General features: G+C 53.1%; 1 protein-coding gene across 7 annotated transcripts in view; it reads left to right on the forward strand.

The window, feature by feature from the left end:
* The window catches only part of CLEC16A (C-type lectin domain containing 16A), a 196,337-nt gene that overhangs the window by 170,378 nt on the left and 9,018 nt on the right, over window positions 1-16,941 (forward strand). For 5 of the 7 annotated variants that reach the window (XM_074346795.1, XM_074346790.1, XM_074346792.1 and 2 more), the window contains one exon: window positions 13,487-13,648. The exons of 1 other annotated variant lie outside the window; for it this stretch is intronic. In XM_074346795.1, coding sequence (XP_074202896.1) covers window positions 13,487-13,648 — 162 coding nt within the window. Of the gene's footprint in view, window positions 1-4,615; window positions 4,768-13,486; window positions 13,649-16,941 lie in introns of those variants that run through there. One more of the 7 variants, XM_074346796.1, reaches the window with a different exon arrangement.

Here is a 16,941-nt window from a genome sequence, read left to right on the forward strand (position 1 = left end):
TCCTGCCCAAAAGAGAGAGAGTCCACAGGTTAACAGCAAAATAGGAATGGTAGCTCAGGATGCTAGTTTAGGGCATGTTCTCTTGCAACTGCGAATATGAATAAAGATTTCAGAACTAACGGGCTCTCTGGGCATCAGGCATTGAATCAGTCAGTGAAATTTCACTTACAGGGCGGCTTGCCAAGCGAGACCAGCAGAGAGAAGTCAGTTCTCTGGTCAGTTCAGTCTGTAAAGCCCACAGCGGCCTACGTCATCCCACTCCGTCAAATTCCTGAGCACTCAGCCACTTTGGGGGCAGGGGCTGGCTGGGGACGGGTTGCTCAACAGCCGTTCAAAGCCAGCCAACCTGATGGCTTTTCAGGGTAGATTTTGAGAGCTGGGGCCAGGTGAGGACCTCGAGAAGTCAGAGCTTAAATTCACAGGGACTTCAGAGAATGAGGCAGCAGAGGAATCTTTGAGGGAACCAGGGAGGGGGGAGGGGGTTCTGTGCGTGATGAACAGCAGGATGGGGCTGGATGCTGAGCTCCCCCAGCGAGGAAGGGGCGTCGGAAGACAGACGCTTCACTCAGCAAGATGAGGGCCAGCTGAGTGCAGAGACCAGCGTGCAGGATGCAGGGAAGGATAAATTTAGCTGGCGTTTCAGGGGAAAACATCGATCTCAAATGTAGTACTGTCTTTTAAAGGAAAGTAGAAGCTGCAGGCTGGTCATTTGGGACAATTTCACTTGAACAGATAAAAGCCCAGGAAAAACGAACGCTTGTAGCCAGCTTATCCTCCTGGCAGCCCCAAAGGATCTTCTTTTGATGGGAGGGCAGCTGCTTTCTGCGTGGGCATGACGGACGGTCCACCCACCCCTCCCCTTCCTCGTTCCCCAGAAGAGGTGCTGCCTTGCTTTCTGGAAAGATTGGACGTTTATATTTCCAATCCCAAACGTTCATCTTCACAAGGAGCAATGCCAGGCCCAGGCTCCGAGCTCGCTTGGCTGCCAGCCCAGGCTGCTGACATCTGAGGTGCCTCCTGTGTCAGAGCAGGGCCACTGCCGGCCCCCGTCCCGGCTGTCCTGGACATCTGGTGGCTGTCGACAGATTTTTTTTTTTTTAACCAGGCTCTTGTGACATTCACATAGCATCCTAGGCATTGTTTCTACCTGGGCGAAGCTGAGGGAACTGCAGTTCCTTCCAAACAGCGGAGCTCCTGTCTGAATGCTGTTTCCGCAGACTCCCTTGTCCGGTGGCAACAGCATCTTTCACGCAGCCTCACGCCGACACTGCTCCCTTGTTTGGAAGGGGAAGAGAGTCTAGCCTGTCAATATTTGGGGCACTAATCATCTGCTTTCGGGCACCAGAGGTCATTGAAAGGCTGAGACGTTTCCAGGAATTCATGGCTGTGAAAATGTGGGGCTGACCGGAAAGGATTTCCAGCGAGGGTATGAAAGAAAGAAACCCAAATCTCAGCCCCACCCCCCTCACTGGCCCCGAGCATTGTCCATTGTGTCTTGGATCCTTGGGAAGAAATGAAGTCAATGTACACAGTGATGTGGGTCCAAGTTAATAATAAATGTGGAGGAAGGAGAAAGGATGTTCAATATTTAAACATTTCAGAGCGCCTCATTTGGTTTGCCAGTTACTGTCCTCCACCCGCTTCCTGAAGGGGTTCTGTAAAACCGAGCGTTCTTTCCCTAACTCTGCAACTGGCATCTGACACTGGTAATTTAGAGATTGGGAGAAATGGAGCGTTTTCCTAGGCAGCCCCAAATCGGCAGTATTTCTTCTTGGTTCTTGTTGGCTTTCTGGAGGGCAGGAAGAGAGGGGGCAAGGTGGAGACTGAGGTTTCTGTGAATCCTCTGGCACGTGTAAGGAGTTTTTAAGTTTTGGGGTCATGTCTCAAGTTGTCTTAATTTTCCCATATTAGCATCTCTTGGAGCTACCTCATATTTGAATGTAAATTTTGTGCTTTGGTTCTTGCTTCTGGCTTAACAGTGAGGCACTGTGGTCATGTTTAGGAATTGTCTGTCCAAGTACCCCCGACTAGATATGTTCCTTCAAAGTTGCCTGTGATGCAGAATTCTGTGAATCAATTCCTTTTTTCTTCTTGACACACATTATATAAAAGGAGAAGCATTCCTTTGTGGGGAGGAATAAAAAACATTTGGCCCCAAGACATAATAAAATCATGCTTAAGGATGCAGCAAACTTTAAAGTCTCTTAGTTAAAGGAAATCAATACTTTTATGATGAAATATTAATAATACTAAAAAAAAAGTCAAAACTACAAATGCAGACTAGCTGGGGTGATTTTAACATTGAACGCACTAGCTTAGCATTTACAAGGAAGCACAAAGGGAAAATAGATCCCACCAGATCCCATCTCAGAAGCCCCCTTTTCCAGTGTTTTCCCCCTAGAAGACACACACCTCTCCTTAAGTGCCAAGATCATTTGCAAGCATTTTGTTGAAGCTGCTTGCTGACTTTTGGAAATGAAAGGATAAATCTGAGCTGGAGAGGAGGACACATACATCCACCCACCCACCCACACACACAGACACACACACACATACGGGTGTAATGGAAACTGAAAAGGGAGAGCTGGGAATACACAGCTGGCTGTCCCTTCCTCCAGGAATGACTTCAGTGGAGGGCTTTAAGGGAGACAAATTCATACTAGGTTGAACTGTATGAAATGGCCGATTTCATTGGTCATGTTGGTTGAATACAGGCAGTTCACATGGTTCCACTTAATGCAGTCAACTCTCCAGCAGAGAAGCCCTGACAAACAGAACACAGTCATCTGTGTCTTGAACCCAAACATAACAGATGAGATTTTAAGATTCTAAATGAAAATAACAAGAACCTCATTTTCTCATATTCTGTTTTCATATAAATCCCTTAAACGTAGATATTTAAGGTTTCTTTAGAAAAGCTCTGTCTCTGTTAACTCCTAAAACCTTCAGTCCTAACAGCCGACATGAAGAAAGATTCTGCTTTGTGCTGTGTTGCTTTCTCCAAAGAGCTGAACCGTTTCTTCTGTTACGCACCCCAGGAGTCAAGACCCTCAGAAAAATGAAAATCCCCAGTTCTTGCCTCAGTGGACCTAAATTCCAAGCACCATAAATGTCGGCTAAGTAGTGAAGACAGCTCATGCTAACAGAACACTCAGACCATAGCAATTTGGTCAGCCCCCGGGGGCCCTGCGCAGTCAGCTGTTGTCACCCCTCTTTATACCTGAGAACCACAGGCTTGTGATGCCCTCGTGGTCACATGCGCATGCAGGGTGGCTGGACCCCCCGGCACTCTCTTCCCTCCTGTACTTTGTGCCTGGGCTGGGAACTTCAGTCCCAGGGTCAAGTATTTGCTCTCAACACTTCTCCCGGGTAGATGCTGGAGCCACGCGTACCATCGCCTGATGGCCTGTGTCCCACAGCTCTGCCAGGACAGAAGGTGACAGTCCCATCTACCCGGCGACCTCAGTCATGGCTTTTGAAGCTTGTTCTGGGCTGATACCCATCGCAGTCTTCATGTGGCTCCTCACACACTCCCTGATTCTATCTGCCCCACGTCGTTCCAGATAGCATCTCCAGTTCTTATTGTAGAGGATGTGTAATCAAACGTCATCGTCTGTTGGTCTGGCCTAACCCCTATCTGTTAAAACACACGGTCAGAGACGCTCTGGTGACGTGGCCCCACTGCCAGAGTTAGCCACCCACTCTGCAGAACCCCAGTCCTGCCAGACACGCAGGCAGAACCTGGGCCTCAGGGGTGTGGGGCCGCTTTGGGAGTGAGTTAAATATGTGTCGACTGCATGTGCAGGAGATCAAAACTGGTCCCCTGGCCCTTTTATGAAACACACGGGGCAGGGCATACATTTTGGCGTAAGATGAGCACCGTGTGGCCTCACCCTCTTCTGTCCTGAGAGACAGAGCAGGGCTGATGGGCTGAGAGCCTTATTGGAAAGAATTGGTGGTCCTTGGGCCAGAGAGAACCTCAGGAGGTTGTCCTTGGCAAGCAGAGCTGTAGCTGACCCACCCCAGCCCCAGCTGGTGGCTCCAGGTCTGGCCCTCTTAGGCCCGGGGGCCAGAGGAGCCCAAGGCCCGCGCCCCGCTCCCTGTGTCTGGAGGTGCCTGCTGACAGCTGTGTAACCCGCCCCCCTCTCGCTGCTTTTTCAGCCCTGTTTCCTGCCTCGGTAAAGAGGCAGCCGGGATGGCCAGTGGTCGGCTTTCTAATGCCGTGGCTGAGAGACTGTTGCGGAGCTCTTTGCTTACTGTTGTACAGACGGTAATGCCATGGGAGGAGGGCAGGGGCTGGGCAAGGCAGGGACCTGGTCCTTGGGAACAGAGCCTCGAAGAGAGTCTCAGAGACCCGGTCCAGCCGTGACCCCCACGTGCCAGCCTTCTGTGGCCAAGGCAGCACAGGGCCACCGGCGCAGCAAGGTGCTGACATTCAGACAGCCCTGGTGCCCCCTCGGCAGCCACAGGGCCACTTAGACCTTCGACCTCTCCCGTGGGTGGCAGTGCACTCACACAGGCTTCACCTAGAACAAAAACACTTTGAGGGCAGAGCTGGGACAGAGATGGCACAAAGGAAACAAGATACTGAAAGACCGTTTTTTCTTTTCTGCAGGTTTTCAAGTATAGTCCTTAAAATCCACGAGGATTTATCCATGGATAAACAGCTGTAGGCTAAAAGATTCCGCAAGTTCCCAGCTATTTTTGTATGTTGGACCTGTTATCCCTTAAAAAGCAACCAGAAATAAAAGTCTTTAAGCACTTTGAGGTGCAGCCAGTCAGTGATCTAGGGAGTCGCCCATGATGACGTTGCTCAGGCTTGGCCGAGGAAGGTGATAGAAACACCCTCTTCCCAGATGGCCGATTTGCAGATGTGCCCCTAGGGCTGGACAGGAAGTGCAAGTGAAGAAAATCAGAACTCCCTTAGGGTCAGTCGGGGGAGGCCGTATCTTGCCCTGGAAGCCCAGAGTTCTGTGCACCCAACCCTGGAACAGTAGATCATGTGACTCACTTGGGGACGCTGGAGGAGGATCCCCGTGCAGACATCTGGGTCTCCTACCTGCACCAAAGCCTCAGAGTCCTAGCAGGAAGTGAGGGGACTGCAGGGAGCCCCCAGGGTCCTGCCGGCCTGTAGGGTTGCTGCTGTTCTGAACCCTGCACCTGTATTGGTGGATTCTTTCATTTTTGTGCGAATTCTTTAGAGGAGACCCGTGTGAGCACCTGGCCTCACCTGGCCCAGTGGGTGCGCCGCTGCTGGACTTGACTTCCTCAGCTTCACACACACACACGTTCTTGGAATAGTTGTGGGTAATTTGGCTTTTCAGGTGCGCTCCCAACTCAGTGGCTCCCATCTTGGGGGGGTGGGGGCGGCAGGTGGCTTCAGAGCCAGCTCCTCGAGTCAGAAGTGTGGACGAGAAAGCTCTGTGTCACTTGTAGACCCTGTGGGCTGCCATCTGCCCAGAGACACCAGCAGGCTGAAGTCCCAGTCTCAGTCTCAGCCCAGCCCCTCCTCTCTGGCCCCAGGGCCCTGGCAGACCGCACTGGGAGGTGAAAGGGCAGAGCCGAGGAAGGAGCCAGCGAGGGGAGAAACGAGGCCACAGCCGCACTTGCTGTCTTCGGCTTCGTGCACGAGGTCACAGGGCCAATTGATTTTTTCCTGTTTCCCAGCATCGAGGAGCGGTGAGAAAAATACGAACACTGCATCCTCACAACCTGAGCCGCAGCCATGGAGCAAATGCGCTAATGAAAGGCAAATTCAGGGCGCCCCTGCCCCACTCTCCTCACCGCTCCTCCTGAGTCAGCCCTCAGGCATGAATCAATGTTGGTTTGTGTTAGGGCGGGCAACTCTCCACCCCAAATCTTAGAGTTTTTTCCTCAAGGAGGTCTCTTGAAAACTGGACTTCTTTGAAGCACATCTGTGTGAGCCTTAAGCAGCCTGGGGTTGTGTACTTCAGACTCGGAACCTGCACACATCAGGAGCTGGGCAGGGTGGCCTCGACACCCGACGCTCCCAGTCTCAGCCTGGAGCAGAGGCCCACGCAGACAGAAGACACTCTTGGTTTGCCTTGCCTGGGGTTACCAGCTTCTTGTTTAAAAAAGGAATTTGAGAAGGCTGAGGATATAGCTCAAGTGGTAGAGTGTGTGCTTAGCATGCACGAGGTCCTGGGTTCAATCCCAGCACCTCCATTAAAAGGAAAATAAATAAATAAACCTAACTACCTTCCCCTCAAAATAAAAAGCCAAAACAAACAAAAAAAAATAATATTTTTTTAAAAGGAATATGAAGTAAGTTGTCAACAATTTAAAAAATCAGGAGGCTTTAACCCCAAAATCCAGATAATCCAGCTTCTCTTGAAGAACATAAAGCTGTGGTCACACTACGGCGGCAGCCGTCAGGAGAGGCTGTGGAGCTGCTGTTTCCAGTTTTCCCCGGTCTCCACCAGTCCCTATTGTCTCCCTGACACAGGCAGAATATCCTGCATACCATGGTTATTTTCCTGATAGAAGAGAATGGTTTCTCAGTGCCCGTGTCTCAGTCAAACAAGGGAAAACAGATGGCCAGTTTGGGGGCGGGGGGGGGGCACTGTCAGCCTTTCACCCCTGGTCTCTCCTTTTTCACGGATGTTACCCATCCAGCCCTTGGTTCTCTAGTTTGCAGCCTGAAGGTTTGAGGCTTTGAGGTGCCAACCTGCCATATCTGATTCTCAAAGGTGGGATCTGCAGAGATTCTGGAAAGGACAGAACAAGCCTACCCTCGATCAGGCACCATGCAGACGGAGCGTTCCGTTCTCATCTTGTGTATAAACCAGAGTTTCACTGTTGAGAAAAAACGTTTGGAAAGCACTTGAATGTGGCATGAACTCTCCAGTCAGGAGAGAACAAGATCCCTCTAGTCAGGTAGCTGGATCTTCTGGGCAGCCCGCTTCAGGGACACTAGCCAGGAAGGTGTAATGGACAGGACTCATGCACGTGGACAGGGGTATCACAAGAGCCAGCTCACCTGGACCATGTTCCTGGAGATCTTGGCTCCCAGGAAGTGCAGAGCCCAGCAGTGACATCAGCTTCCCCTCACTGGACGTCATTCTGGTGTGACTTTTCACTTTCCACCCACCTTTCATTGTTGGACTCTCATCATTTAGTTTGTGTCTTAGTGGCTTTCAGTACTTAGCATCTGTGGCATTTGGGCTTTAAAAATAAGCCACCTTGAATCCTTCCTAGGAAGCAGCAGGTGATATGTAGGAGCGTCTGTAGGGCGTGAGGCTGTGGGGTGGTGCTAGTGCCATTCAGCAGTCAGAATCCCTGAGATGAATTCTAAGCCAAAGGCTTCCTTCCTCTTCAGCTCTCTGAAAGGCCCCTGTGGAATCCCCCACATGCTCAGGTAGTTTTCACATCTTCCAGTTTTCAAACTGAAGCAGTTGCTCTTCAGTCACATAACCAATATCTGTGGAGAAATTACAGTGTGCAAGACAGCACAAGCCCCAGGCCGACCGCAGAGGTCAGCTAGGGACTCCCTGCTCCTTGGAGGTTTGGGAAACCTTTGGCTCAACCCCCCCAGTTCTCTAGCCCGCACATGTGCATCCTTTACTCTCTCGTGGTCCATGCTGTTCCTAGGTCTTGGCCCTCGTGGGTAATCCGTGGCCTTGTGTGAACCCAGATGGAAGCTCAGTCTCCATCACTGGTGTCCACCAAAAAATGTCCACTCACACCACACAAGGGAAGAGTTGAAGTTTTCCTAGAGATTTGGGGGTTTGTGGGGAAAGTCACCTCCCCTATCTCAACTGCCCCCTCCCCTCTTTCTCCTCACTCCACCATTCCCAGATTCTCCCCAGGAAGTACAGGGCAGCTTTCCCTATGCTGGAAACTCTGAGGGCCAGCCAATCTCTTGTCCCCACGGAATTCAGCTCACATCCTTGCATTAACAAAGCTTTTTTACAGCTGTCAGTTAAGATTCGGTTCAACTACATAGTAAAGAAAAACCCCAAAGTATGTACTTCCCTTTCAGGTAGAGGAAACATAAATGAAGGTAGTCAGGGGCTTCACAAAGGCATCAAGGACCCAAGCTCCTTCCTTCTCAGTGCTCTGCTGTCCCTAATATGGGACTCATCCTCATGGTCCACGATAGCTGCTGGAGTTCCAGCCATCACATCTATGGTTCATGAAACAGAATAGAGGAAAGCATACCTCTTTTCTTTTAAGAAGCCTTCCTAGAAATCCAACATGTCACTTTCATTTCTATCTCATTAGCCACAGCTTAGTCACATGGCCATGCCTAGCTGTCAGGTTATGTAACTGCAGAAGAAGGGGCGCATGGGTATTGGAAGATAGCTTACAATATCAGAAATAATTTCCAAAAGCCCCTGAACCCCAGAGGATTCCAGGTGCTAGGTGTTAAAATAATGATAGTCATTGTACAAAGTAGCAAAGCATCTTTGCAGTCAAATTTCTTATGCCCTACTTTGCAGTCATATTGGGAAAGCCAACTCCTATACAGCTCACAAAGCCCCAGGGCTGGATAGATCAGGCTGCAGGAGCACAGGGGAAAGAACAGTTAACCCCAGGAACTGTAGACACTCTTGCCCAAGCTGGCCCTAAGCTGCATGAACCTTAAAAGATGGGGAAAGGATTTGTGAAGACAGAAAAGAGGCAAAAGGGAATTACAGACCAAGGGAACAGCCCAGTTAAGGCCAAAAGCAAGTGATTTTTGTCACTGGGTCTGAGACCTGCATGGGCTGCTAGAGGCAGGCAGCCCCATCTCCACAGGCCCTCTCTCTCACCCCCACTGGTAGGGTTTGAAGAGGGAGTTGACAAAAGGTCTCTAGGGGTTGGAACTTCCCCAAGTCCTATGGATTTATCAAGAATCCAAGGATAAATCGCAGAGATTAATAACCGAAATGCCTACGAGCACCAGTCATGTCAAGGTGGAGAGGGGAGGAACCAGCTCACTGCCTCCCTTCAGTTGCTGCCTCGTGGCAGTGGGGCCCAGTGATGCCAGATCTTTCTGTTTTCTAAGAAGCCAGAAACCCAGACTTGGATACAGACTCTCCCAGTGTGTGAATGGTGGTGCCTAAAACAAGCAAACACAAACATGATGTAAGCAGAGCAGAACACATCTGGAAACCTCTGGGCTGGGATTGGCCAGGGCTGCTGCCTGCCTCCCACAGCAACGTGGTTCTCATGGGGAAAGCTTGGTGAGTGTTCCCTCCAAAGACAAACAGCATATATTCAGGGCGCACTTTTCAATGTCTTTTCCCTTGCCTGCCTCCCCAAAAGGCCGTGGGGTTCAAATCAAGTTCAGATTTATAGGTAAAAGGAAAACTACTGACCATTTAAGTCAAGAACTCCTCACGAACTGTATTGTGTTTCACACAAAGACGTGGAGGCCCCGAAAGGAGGGGGCTTTGTCCAAGGTCACCAAGCCCTTTGGGCAGAGCTTGGGCTTGAACTTGGGGTTCTGATTCCCAGCCCAGTGCTCCCTCTGTCAGTGGATCTAAAATAGAAAGATGACCTTTTTGTGGTATTTTTGCTCTTGGCAAATGCCAGAGAGTTCCTCTTGAGTTCATCCTCCCGGCATAACTGTCAGAACAGGGCCAGAGGGCAGCAGGAAGACCCCCGCCTGACCCCGTGAAGCCTGGGGCCCCTGAAAAGTCAGGGGTGCGTTTCACCGTTGGCCCAGATCTGCCTGCTACAGAGCATGGAGCCTGCTCCCAGCTTTAAGGGGGTTCTTCGTGAGTCCAGGGGAGAGAGCCCCGGAGGCCAGAACAGATCGCAGGGATGTGTTAGGGGCCTGGCGGCCTCAGCCTGTCCAGCTCCCAGGCAGCTCGTGTGTCTTCCTTCATCCTCCATTCTTTTTCTGTTTTAAGAGAATATTCGTAGCAGGAGTCTTGGAAAATTCAGACAAGCACAGAAACTAAAACTCAAGCTCACCATTGTGAACCGCTGGGTTCTCCCACGACCTCAGCTTCAATCCCTCCAGTGTTTGCTCCCTGAACAAGGAGGGAGGCGGAGCTTGGATTTTTTTTTTTTTTAATCTTTTTATAACAATGGGAGCATACAGGACGTGCTTCTCCTAACCTGTTTTCATTTATTATGTCTTGAGCGTTCCCCTTCACTCTTAATCTTCTTTTACACCAGCATCTTTAACAGCAACCAACAGTTTCATCGTCTGGGCGTATTAGGATTCATTTGGCCTTTCCCTGATTGTTGGCTGTTTTGGGTGCCTCTAGTTCCCTGTCACACACACCAGTGCTTTGAACATCTGTGTCGTTTGCTGTGTGGACCCACCCACCCACTGCACCGTCCACAGCATACATTTCTAGATGTGGAATCAGCTGAGCGATGTGAAAATCCATATGGCCTTTGATATACATTTCACAGGCTGTTCTTGAGACACACTCAGGGAGGGCCAAGAATTTTATCTACTGGAGAAGTGCTCAGGGAGGCCGGCTTGCCTTTGCCCTTGTCCCATCATCTCTGGCACATCTGTGCATTTGCAAGTACTTGGCAGCCCGTATGTGTTTGACTCACGCCCAGAAAGCCCCTTGGCACCTCCACCAAAGCTAGTTCATCAAGAACTGCCTTCCTAGGATGAAGCAAGAGCAGGGGGGCCGGCGCTCCGGCCACTAGTCTTGTCCTGCGTTCTCTGCAGAGCCCTCCTGACCCTCTGACACATCAGACTGGCTCTCAAAGTGTTGCCACGTTGATTTTGGAAAGAACCCCATGAAATTGCAAGGGGAGTCTGGGCACCTAGCTTAAAAATGAGCAAACAAGCAAACAAATAACATCACTGGGGCTTTCTGGGTCCCCGTGCCGTGGAAAGAAGGGAAGTGGGCTTTTAGTAGCAGCATACAAGGGAAAGAGGCATTCACTTGCCTCTGCTCAGCTGGACCCCCAGACAGGTGGTGTCAGAGGTTGGTGATTCTTTTTTCTGTTTTAACTCTTAGCACCTACAGAAGGTGCACAATATTTTTTGGCAGTCTCTGGCTTGACCCCTAATCCGTTCCCAAAATGGAGGAACTTTAGTATCCCGACTGCAGTCTCAGCATCTCGTCTGCTACCCCACACACCCCTCCCCAGATGTCTTACGGCAAGAAACCAGGGCTTAAAAGCGCGTGAGAGAGAAGACGTGTGTCTTAAGAGAAGGAGTGGGTGACCACCTTGGTGACAGCCACATCATTCATCCGTTCGAGCTGGGGCATTGTCAGAGCGTGGAAGGCTTAGTCCCAACTCTGCTACCACGCTCTCCAGCCCCTCTGTTCACACTTCTGATAAATAAGCAGCTCAGGAAAGGCCATCCTGACATTTTGATTTGTTGAGGAGTGATTCATTTTCGAGGCAGGTAAACAGCTTGTAAACTTGGGGGTTTACCACTTGAAGTGATTAAGCAGTAAGCAGCTATTAAGCTGGTTCTGTGAGGCTGTGGCTGCTTGCCCCCTGGGAATCTTCCTGACTGGTGTTTGGATTTGCTTTGATGTTTGCTGTAGTTAATATGAGTGCCCCAACCCCCTCCCCTGCAACCACACACAGTCAATCACATGATGCCTCTTCCTGAGAAGTCCAGCACGTTAACCCTGCCCTCTTGGCAGGAAGACCTCCGGGGTAGGTGGGGGTGGGGAATTCACCCACCAGGCTCCCCCCAGGTCTTGCATCCGCGTGCTAGCCCATCACCCAAAACCAGGGGGGTCTGGCCGGGGGTATGAATAGAGACCCAGTTTGGAAGGAGCTGGTCCTTAGACAAAAATAACTTCACACAAACTTAGTACAAAGTAACTCCTCCACGGTGGCCAGGTGTAGGTTCCCCTAAGACTTGAGATGGGGACAGAGCAGTGAGTCCTCCTGCATGCCCCCCGCCAAGGTCTGCCCACCAGGGGTTAAAGGGAAGGAGGCTCAGGGAAGTGGGGAGACTTGCCCAGGGCCCCACGGCTGGTAAGTGAGCAGGTCAGGACGGAACCCAGGCTTTCCTGGTGCCAGAGCTGGTGCCCCCTTCTCTTCTGGGCTCTGCGCACTGTTTCTGTCTTGGGCCAGGGAGTGAAATATCTCAGGCTTGCAACAAGTCAGCATTGCTAGTGTAGCTTGTAACGGCCACAGGCAGAATGTAAGCAAAGGGCCTGGCTCTGTTCCAGTAAAACTTTATTTACCAAACAGTCAGCGGGCTGTAGTTCTCCAACCCTTGGCGCCTTCCCGAATTCTGAGAAAGGCATGGTCAGGCCTGGAGAACCTGCTGGAAGAAGTGACAGCAGGAGCTGGACCGTGTGAGGCTCAGGCAACGCAGGGGGTGAGCGTAAGGCTCGGGGCTGTCTGGGGTAAGTGCGCTCAGGGTGGGGAGGTTTGCTGTGACTGGCCAGAGGGGTCAAGGTCCCCGCTCAGGGAGGAGGACTTGCTCCCCCGTCCCCACCCCGACTTGGTGCAGAGGCAGCAGGGGGGGCACAGGGCTCCTGAGGGCCGAAGCCGGAACCACTGAGGTCTGCATGGGCTCCTGGGATCGTCGACGAGGGGTTTGTTCCCCGAGGAGTTCTGCTGTGTTTAGTGGCTCAAATCAGAAGCCGGGGCCCTTTAGAAAAGCAGAGGCGGACGTCACTGTCTGCGGGAGGCACGTGCACCCTGAAAGAGGGGCCCCTGGGTGGCTCGTTCAGAAGGGCCTCCTTCCTCCACAGAGAGCACCTCGCTGTCACCATGCGCCAAGCCCTGCGCAGGCTGGTGGCCGTTCTCCCCCTGCTGCACCCCTCCTAGCAGTTGGGGAAGGACCCTGGGCTCGTGTTCCAGAGCTTCTGCTGGTGAACAGGGTTTGCCTAGGTCTGAGTGTCTCCAAAATGTGGGGTTCCTCCACTCCCCAGTGCTGGGAGGTCGCAGGCCCCAAAAACGTGTGGGCCCCGTCTCCAAACCTGGAATTGCTCTGAAGGCCAAGTGAAACTCTGTGATTGCTAGCTTTTCACCAGAGCTTTCGTTCCTCCCACCCCAAGCTCGCCAGACCCGCCAGGGCAGAGCAGAATCTCTGGCAGGGGGTGACCTCAGGGTCTCCCCTCCCTTTCAGTGTGGCTTCAGAGCTGGGGTCCAGCACCCTGCCTCTGGCAGAACTCAGGCACACGAGCAAAGGCCCTAAGGTTTGGCCGTGAGGATGTCCCGTGTCCCTGTGGAAACTTCTCCAGGACGCCTCTGAGCCCCGAGGTTGCGTGCTCCCTTCAAGGGCACAGCCGGCGTGGTGCTGAGCCAGCATCAGGCATTCAGATTTACGGCTCTGTGGTTGGCTGCACTCTTTTCCTTGAAAGAGCTCTGCGGTGTGTCCAGGTCAGCCTGGTGCCCGGCGAGCTTGGCTAATTCCAGGGAGCAGACCCAGACTTTCAAGGAGCAGGGTTTGGATCGGTTGGTGTAGCTCTTACACTGAGGCCCCCAGCTTGCCACAGGGTCTCACACACAGTCGGGGAGGGCAGTGCCCCTCCCACCAGGCCGGCTTATTCCTACCACTGGGTCACGTCACCACCTTGTCTTGTAGGCTTCGCCGTGGCCCAGTGCATAAACCAGCACAGCTCGCCATCCCTGGCCTCACCGTCACCGTCTGCCAGTGGGAGCCCCAGTGGCAGTGGGAGCACAAGCCACTGTGACTCAGGAGGCGCCAGCTCGTCGTCCACCCCCTCTGCTGCCCAGAGCCCGGCAGGTATTGGCCGCGGGACACAGTGCGGCGGGGGGGGGGGGGCGGGGGGGGGGGACTTGGGACCTTGCGACCCCTCAACCCAAGGCCCCTGACACCCAGCTGCTCCTCACCACCACGTGTGGGGACACTGCCACTCAGGGTTCTGCGTCCGCTCCAATGTGACATTGCTGGTTAAGCTCTCAGCGGGGAGGAATCTCTCCCTTTGCAGGCGGGTCCACTGCAGGGGGTGGGTAGCAGGCGGGTGGAGCCTGAATTCATCCCGTTATCACTCCAGAGCCTCAGGTGTCACGAAGAGGGGTCTCCTACACGTGACTGTTTGAACTCTGGCAAAAGAATTGTGTCTGCTAATTTTTTTTCCTCCATAACATACCAGTTTCCTCTCTAAATGTTTGGTGCAGTCCAGTCATCCATAACCAGCGGGTGCATCTTGCCGCCCTTTTGAGGGTCTGTCAGGATGTACTGGAGGCATGCCTTGCCCTCCTGTAACTTACACAAGTGCAAATGTGGCATGGAGAGCCCCCGTGAGCAGGGAGCCTGGAGTGAGACACGTGAGTGGTCCCCCTTGCTCTGAGCTGCCGTGAGCCCCTCACTGCAGTGCGTAAGATCCCTGCGAGAGAGATGCCAGGCTTGTTTCCTGAGCAACGTGGCCCCAAAGTGCAGCCAGAGGAGCAGGGCCTCGCGTGGACGATGCTTCACACCACACGGCATGACCTGTGGGTCTTCAGGGCCCCGGGCATCTCTGATCTGCGAGGCCCTCGTGACTCTGGTCTGCACTCCAACTTGGGGGCCATCGGTGTCCTTTGCTGTTCCTATAGGGTCCCATCCAGAGTCCTCACCCATCATATTTCAGGGACACCTGTCCAAACTCTTGTTAAGTGATGGTTTGATGGGTCGTGACAAAATCAGTGTGCCAGGGCGTGAGCTGCCTGGTGCCAGGAAACTGAGGGCCCCTGGCCACCATCCACTCAGAGGCAGAGATCCCTTTGGGTGCCTGCACCTCTCTCTGTGGTTTTCAGCTTCCACCTTTCCCAGCAGAGGGTTAACCCCGCCTGGCCTCCATGCCTGCGGCTCAGGGCACCGTGGCTGCCAGCACCCCCACCTCCTCCCACCAGCATCCATTACCTCCATCTCTGATTGACATTCACAAGGCCCAGGAAGCAAGGTCACCCTCAAGCCACTTCATTTAGACCCCTTTCCACTCAGCACCTGCTCCTCTCCCTGCCCCAGCCCAAGGGAAATGACCGCCCTTTCTGAGCTATTTCTGAGCCCGGCTTAAGGACGGCTATGCATCCAAGAAGTTGCTGCTGCCGTTCCCAGGCTTGTAGCTGGGAAATTCAGACAGAGCTTTCTCAGAAGCCAAGAACAGCCCTGAGCCTCCCCCTGAAGACTGGTCTCATGTTGGCTCTGGGGGCCAAAGTGCAGGGCTGTGTGTTTATGTGCTTGCGCGTGTGCCCGCGTGCTGTCTGCTTGTGCACGGTTCTGTGTCTGCGTTGTGTGCACCCAAACACACATATACTCACAGTTGCATTTTGGGTGAAAGGTGTCTCCCTGGTGTCACGATGTGTGCCTGTCTTTCATTTTTAAGGAGGCACAGCCAACAGCCAGGCAAACCAATGAGCCCTGCACTTCTTTCCCTAAAACTGAAACCAGCAAAGACCCACGTTATCAAAACCAGGCCTGTATGTACAGCTGTTCACCAGAGCACAGCACCTGGGACACTGCACCTCGTCTACCTTGCACCGTGTGCTGGTTTCTTTGTTCTTGGCCTCCCTCTGTCCCCACCCCCACTATCCCCTGCACGGTGCCAATGACATGTCTTCTCATCTCAGAAGTGCAGGGGCTGTTAGCCTGGCTGTCAGGTAGATAAGTGATGGTCAGGCCCCCCAGCGTCTGCTCCCGATCAGTGTGTCCCCGGCAGGCCTGCGGAGGCAAGTGTGCAGGGCCCCATTTTTTATGCTGCCTGACAGTAAAAGCCTGCAGCCCAGCCTGCCTGTGCAAACCTCCACAGACACTGAAATAACTTACCTCCTGATGAAGGGCCGGCCTGTCGGTCTGCTGGTGCTTCACTCTCAACTGAGTAGCCAGCTGTAATCCCTGTCACAGGTGCCCAGCCACAGGAGCCAGCTCCATCTCCAGGCCCACGAGCTGGGGTGGCAGATCTCAGAAGGACAGCCTGTCACTTCCTCTTGATGCCAAACTTCCTGGCCAGCCTTTGGCCTCCTGGGTCCATCCAGAGAACAGCACTTGGGGTTTCCATGTTCCCCAAGTCTACCCAGATGGTTCCAACATCTGCGTGGTGTCCTACCAGCCACGCTAGACAGAAGGGAGGCAGATTTTGTCAGGACAGGTGCCCTCTGCCAGTTTCCTGGTTTGACGTCAGCCCAGCATGGTGGCCCAGTATTCAGACTTCTGATTTGGAAAGTCACCAGACCCTCCGCCACAGGTCCTGGCCACCATCTACCAGAGGCAGCATCTTTGGAGGGCCAGCCGGGCAGCAAGATGAGCCAAGGCCTCTCCCTGCAGCGCCACCCAGCCTGGACCCAGCCCAACCAAGGGACCGCTTGTCCTCAAAGTGGTATTTGAGGGCACAGTGCCGAATCAGAAGCATTCCTGCCCCTGTGTTTCCAGAGCCTCCCAGAGTCCGGGAAGTTCTTAGTGTGGAGAGCAGCCTCCAGGCCCTTTGCAGCCGGTATCAGCAAATTCCAAGGCCTTCTTTGCTCTTGAAGTGCAGGCCCTCAAAGAGATTCCCCAGACTGAAGGAGAGGCCCTGGAAGGTCCAGTCAGGTGTTTGGTTGGGAAGCACACAAGAGATGCCATCCGCCAGGGCACGAGACAGACCCAGTTTTCCATGTCTCTGCTCCAAGGGGTTGAAACCTGGAATTGCACAAGGATATCTGTAGAAGCCAGGGGTGACCCTGGCACTATCAGCTGTCAATATGGCCTGGGCCCCCATTGTCCAGCCTTCTGGGTGTGCACCCACTGTGGGACATCCCCGTAGACCCTGCTCCCAAACCCTTGTGTCGGGCATAGTGCTCCCAAGAACACTGCAGACACCCCCTTGTTGAATCCTGCCGCACTCCACCTCCCACTGTGTGCAGTTGAAAACACGGGGGCTCGGAGAGGTCACACAGCTTGGCCAAGATGCTGCAGCTGGTAAGTGGAGGAGTCCAGTCAGGCAGCTCCAGGGCCCGTGCTCCACCTCCCGCAACAATCCAGCGGAATATCTATGCGGTTCCTAAGTCTGGCTTAGGTGCCTCCAGGAGGCAGCCTGGAGACCTGGGCCCCTGGTTCAGTAT

Source organism: Camelus bactrianus, chromosome 18, assembly GCF_048773025.1.
Source record: "Camelus bactrianus isolate YW-2024 breed Bactrian camel chromosome 18, ASM4877302v1, whole genome shotgun sequence".
NCBI classification, from domain to species: Eukaryota; Metazoa; Chordata; class Mammalia; order Artiodactyla; family Camelidae; genus Camelus; species Camelus bactrianus.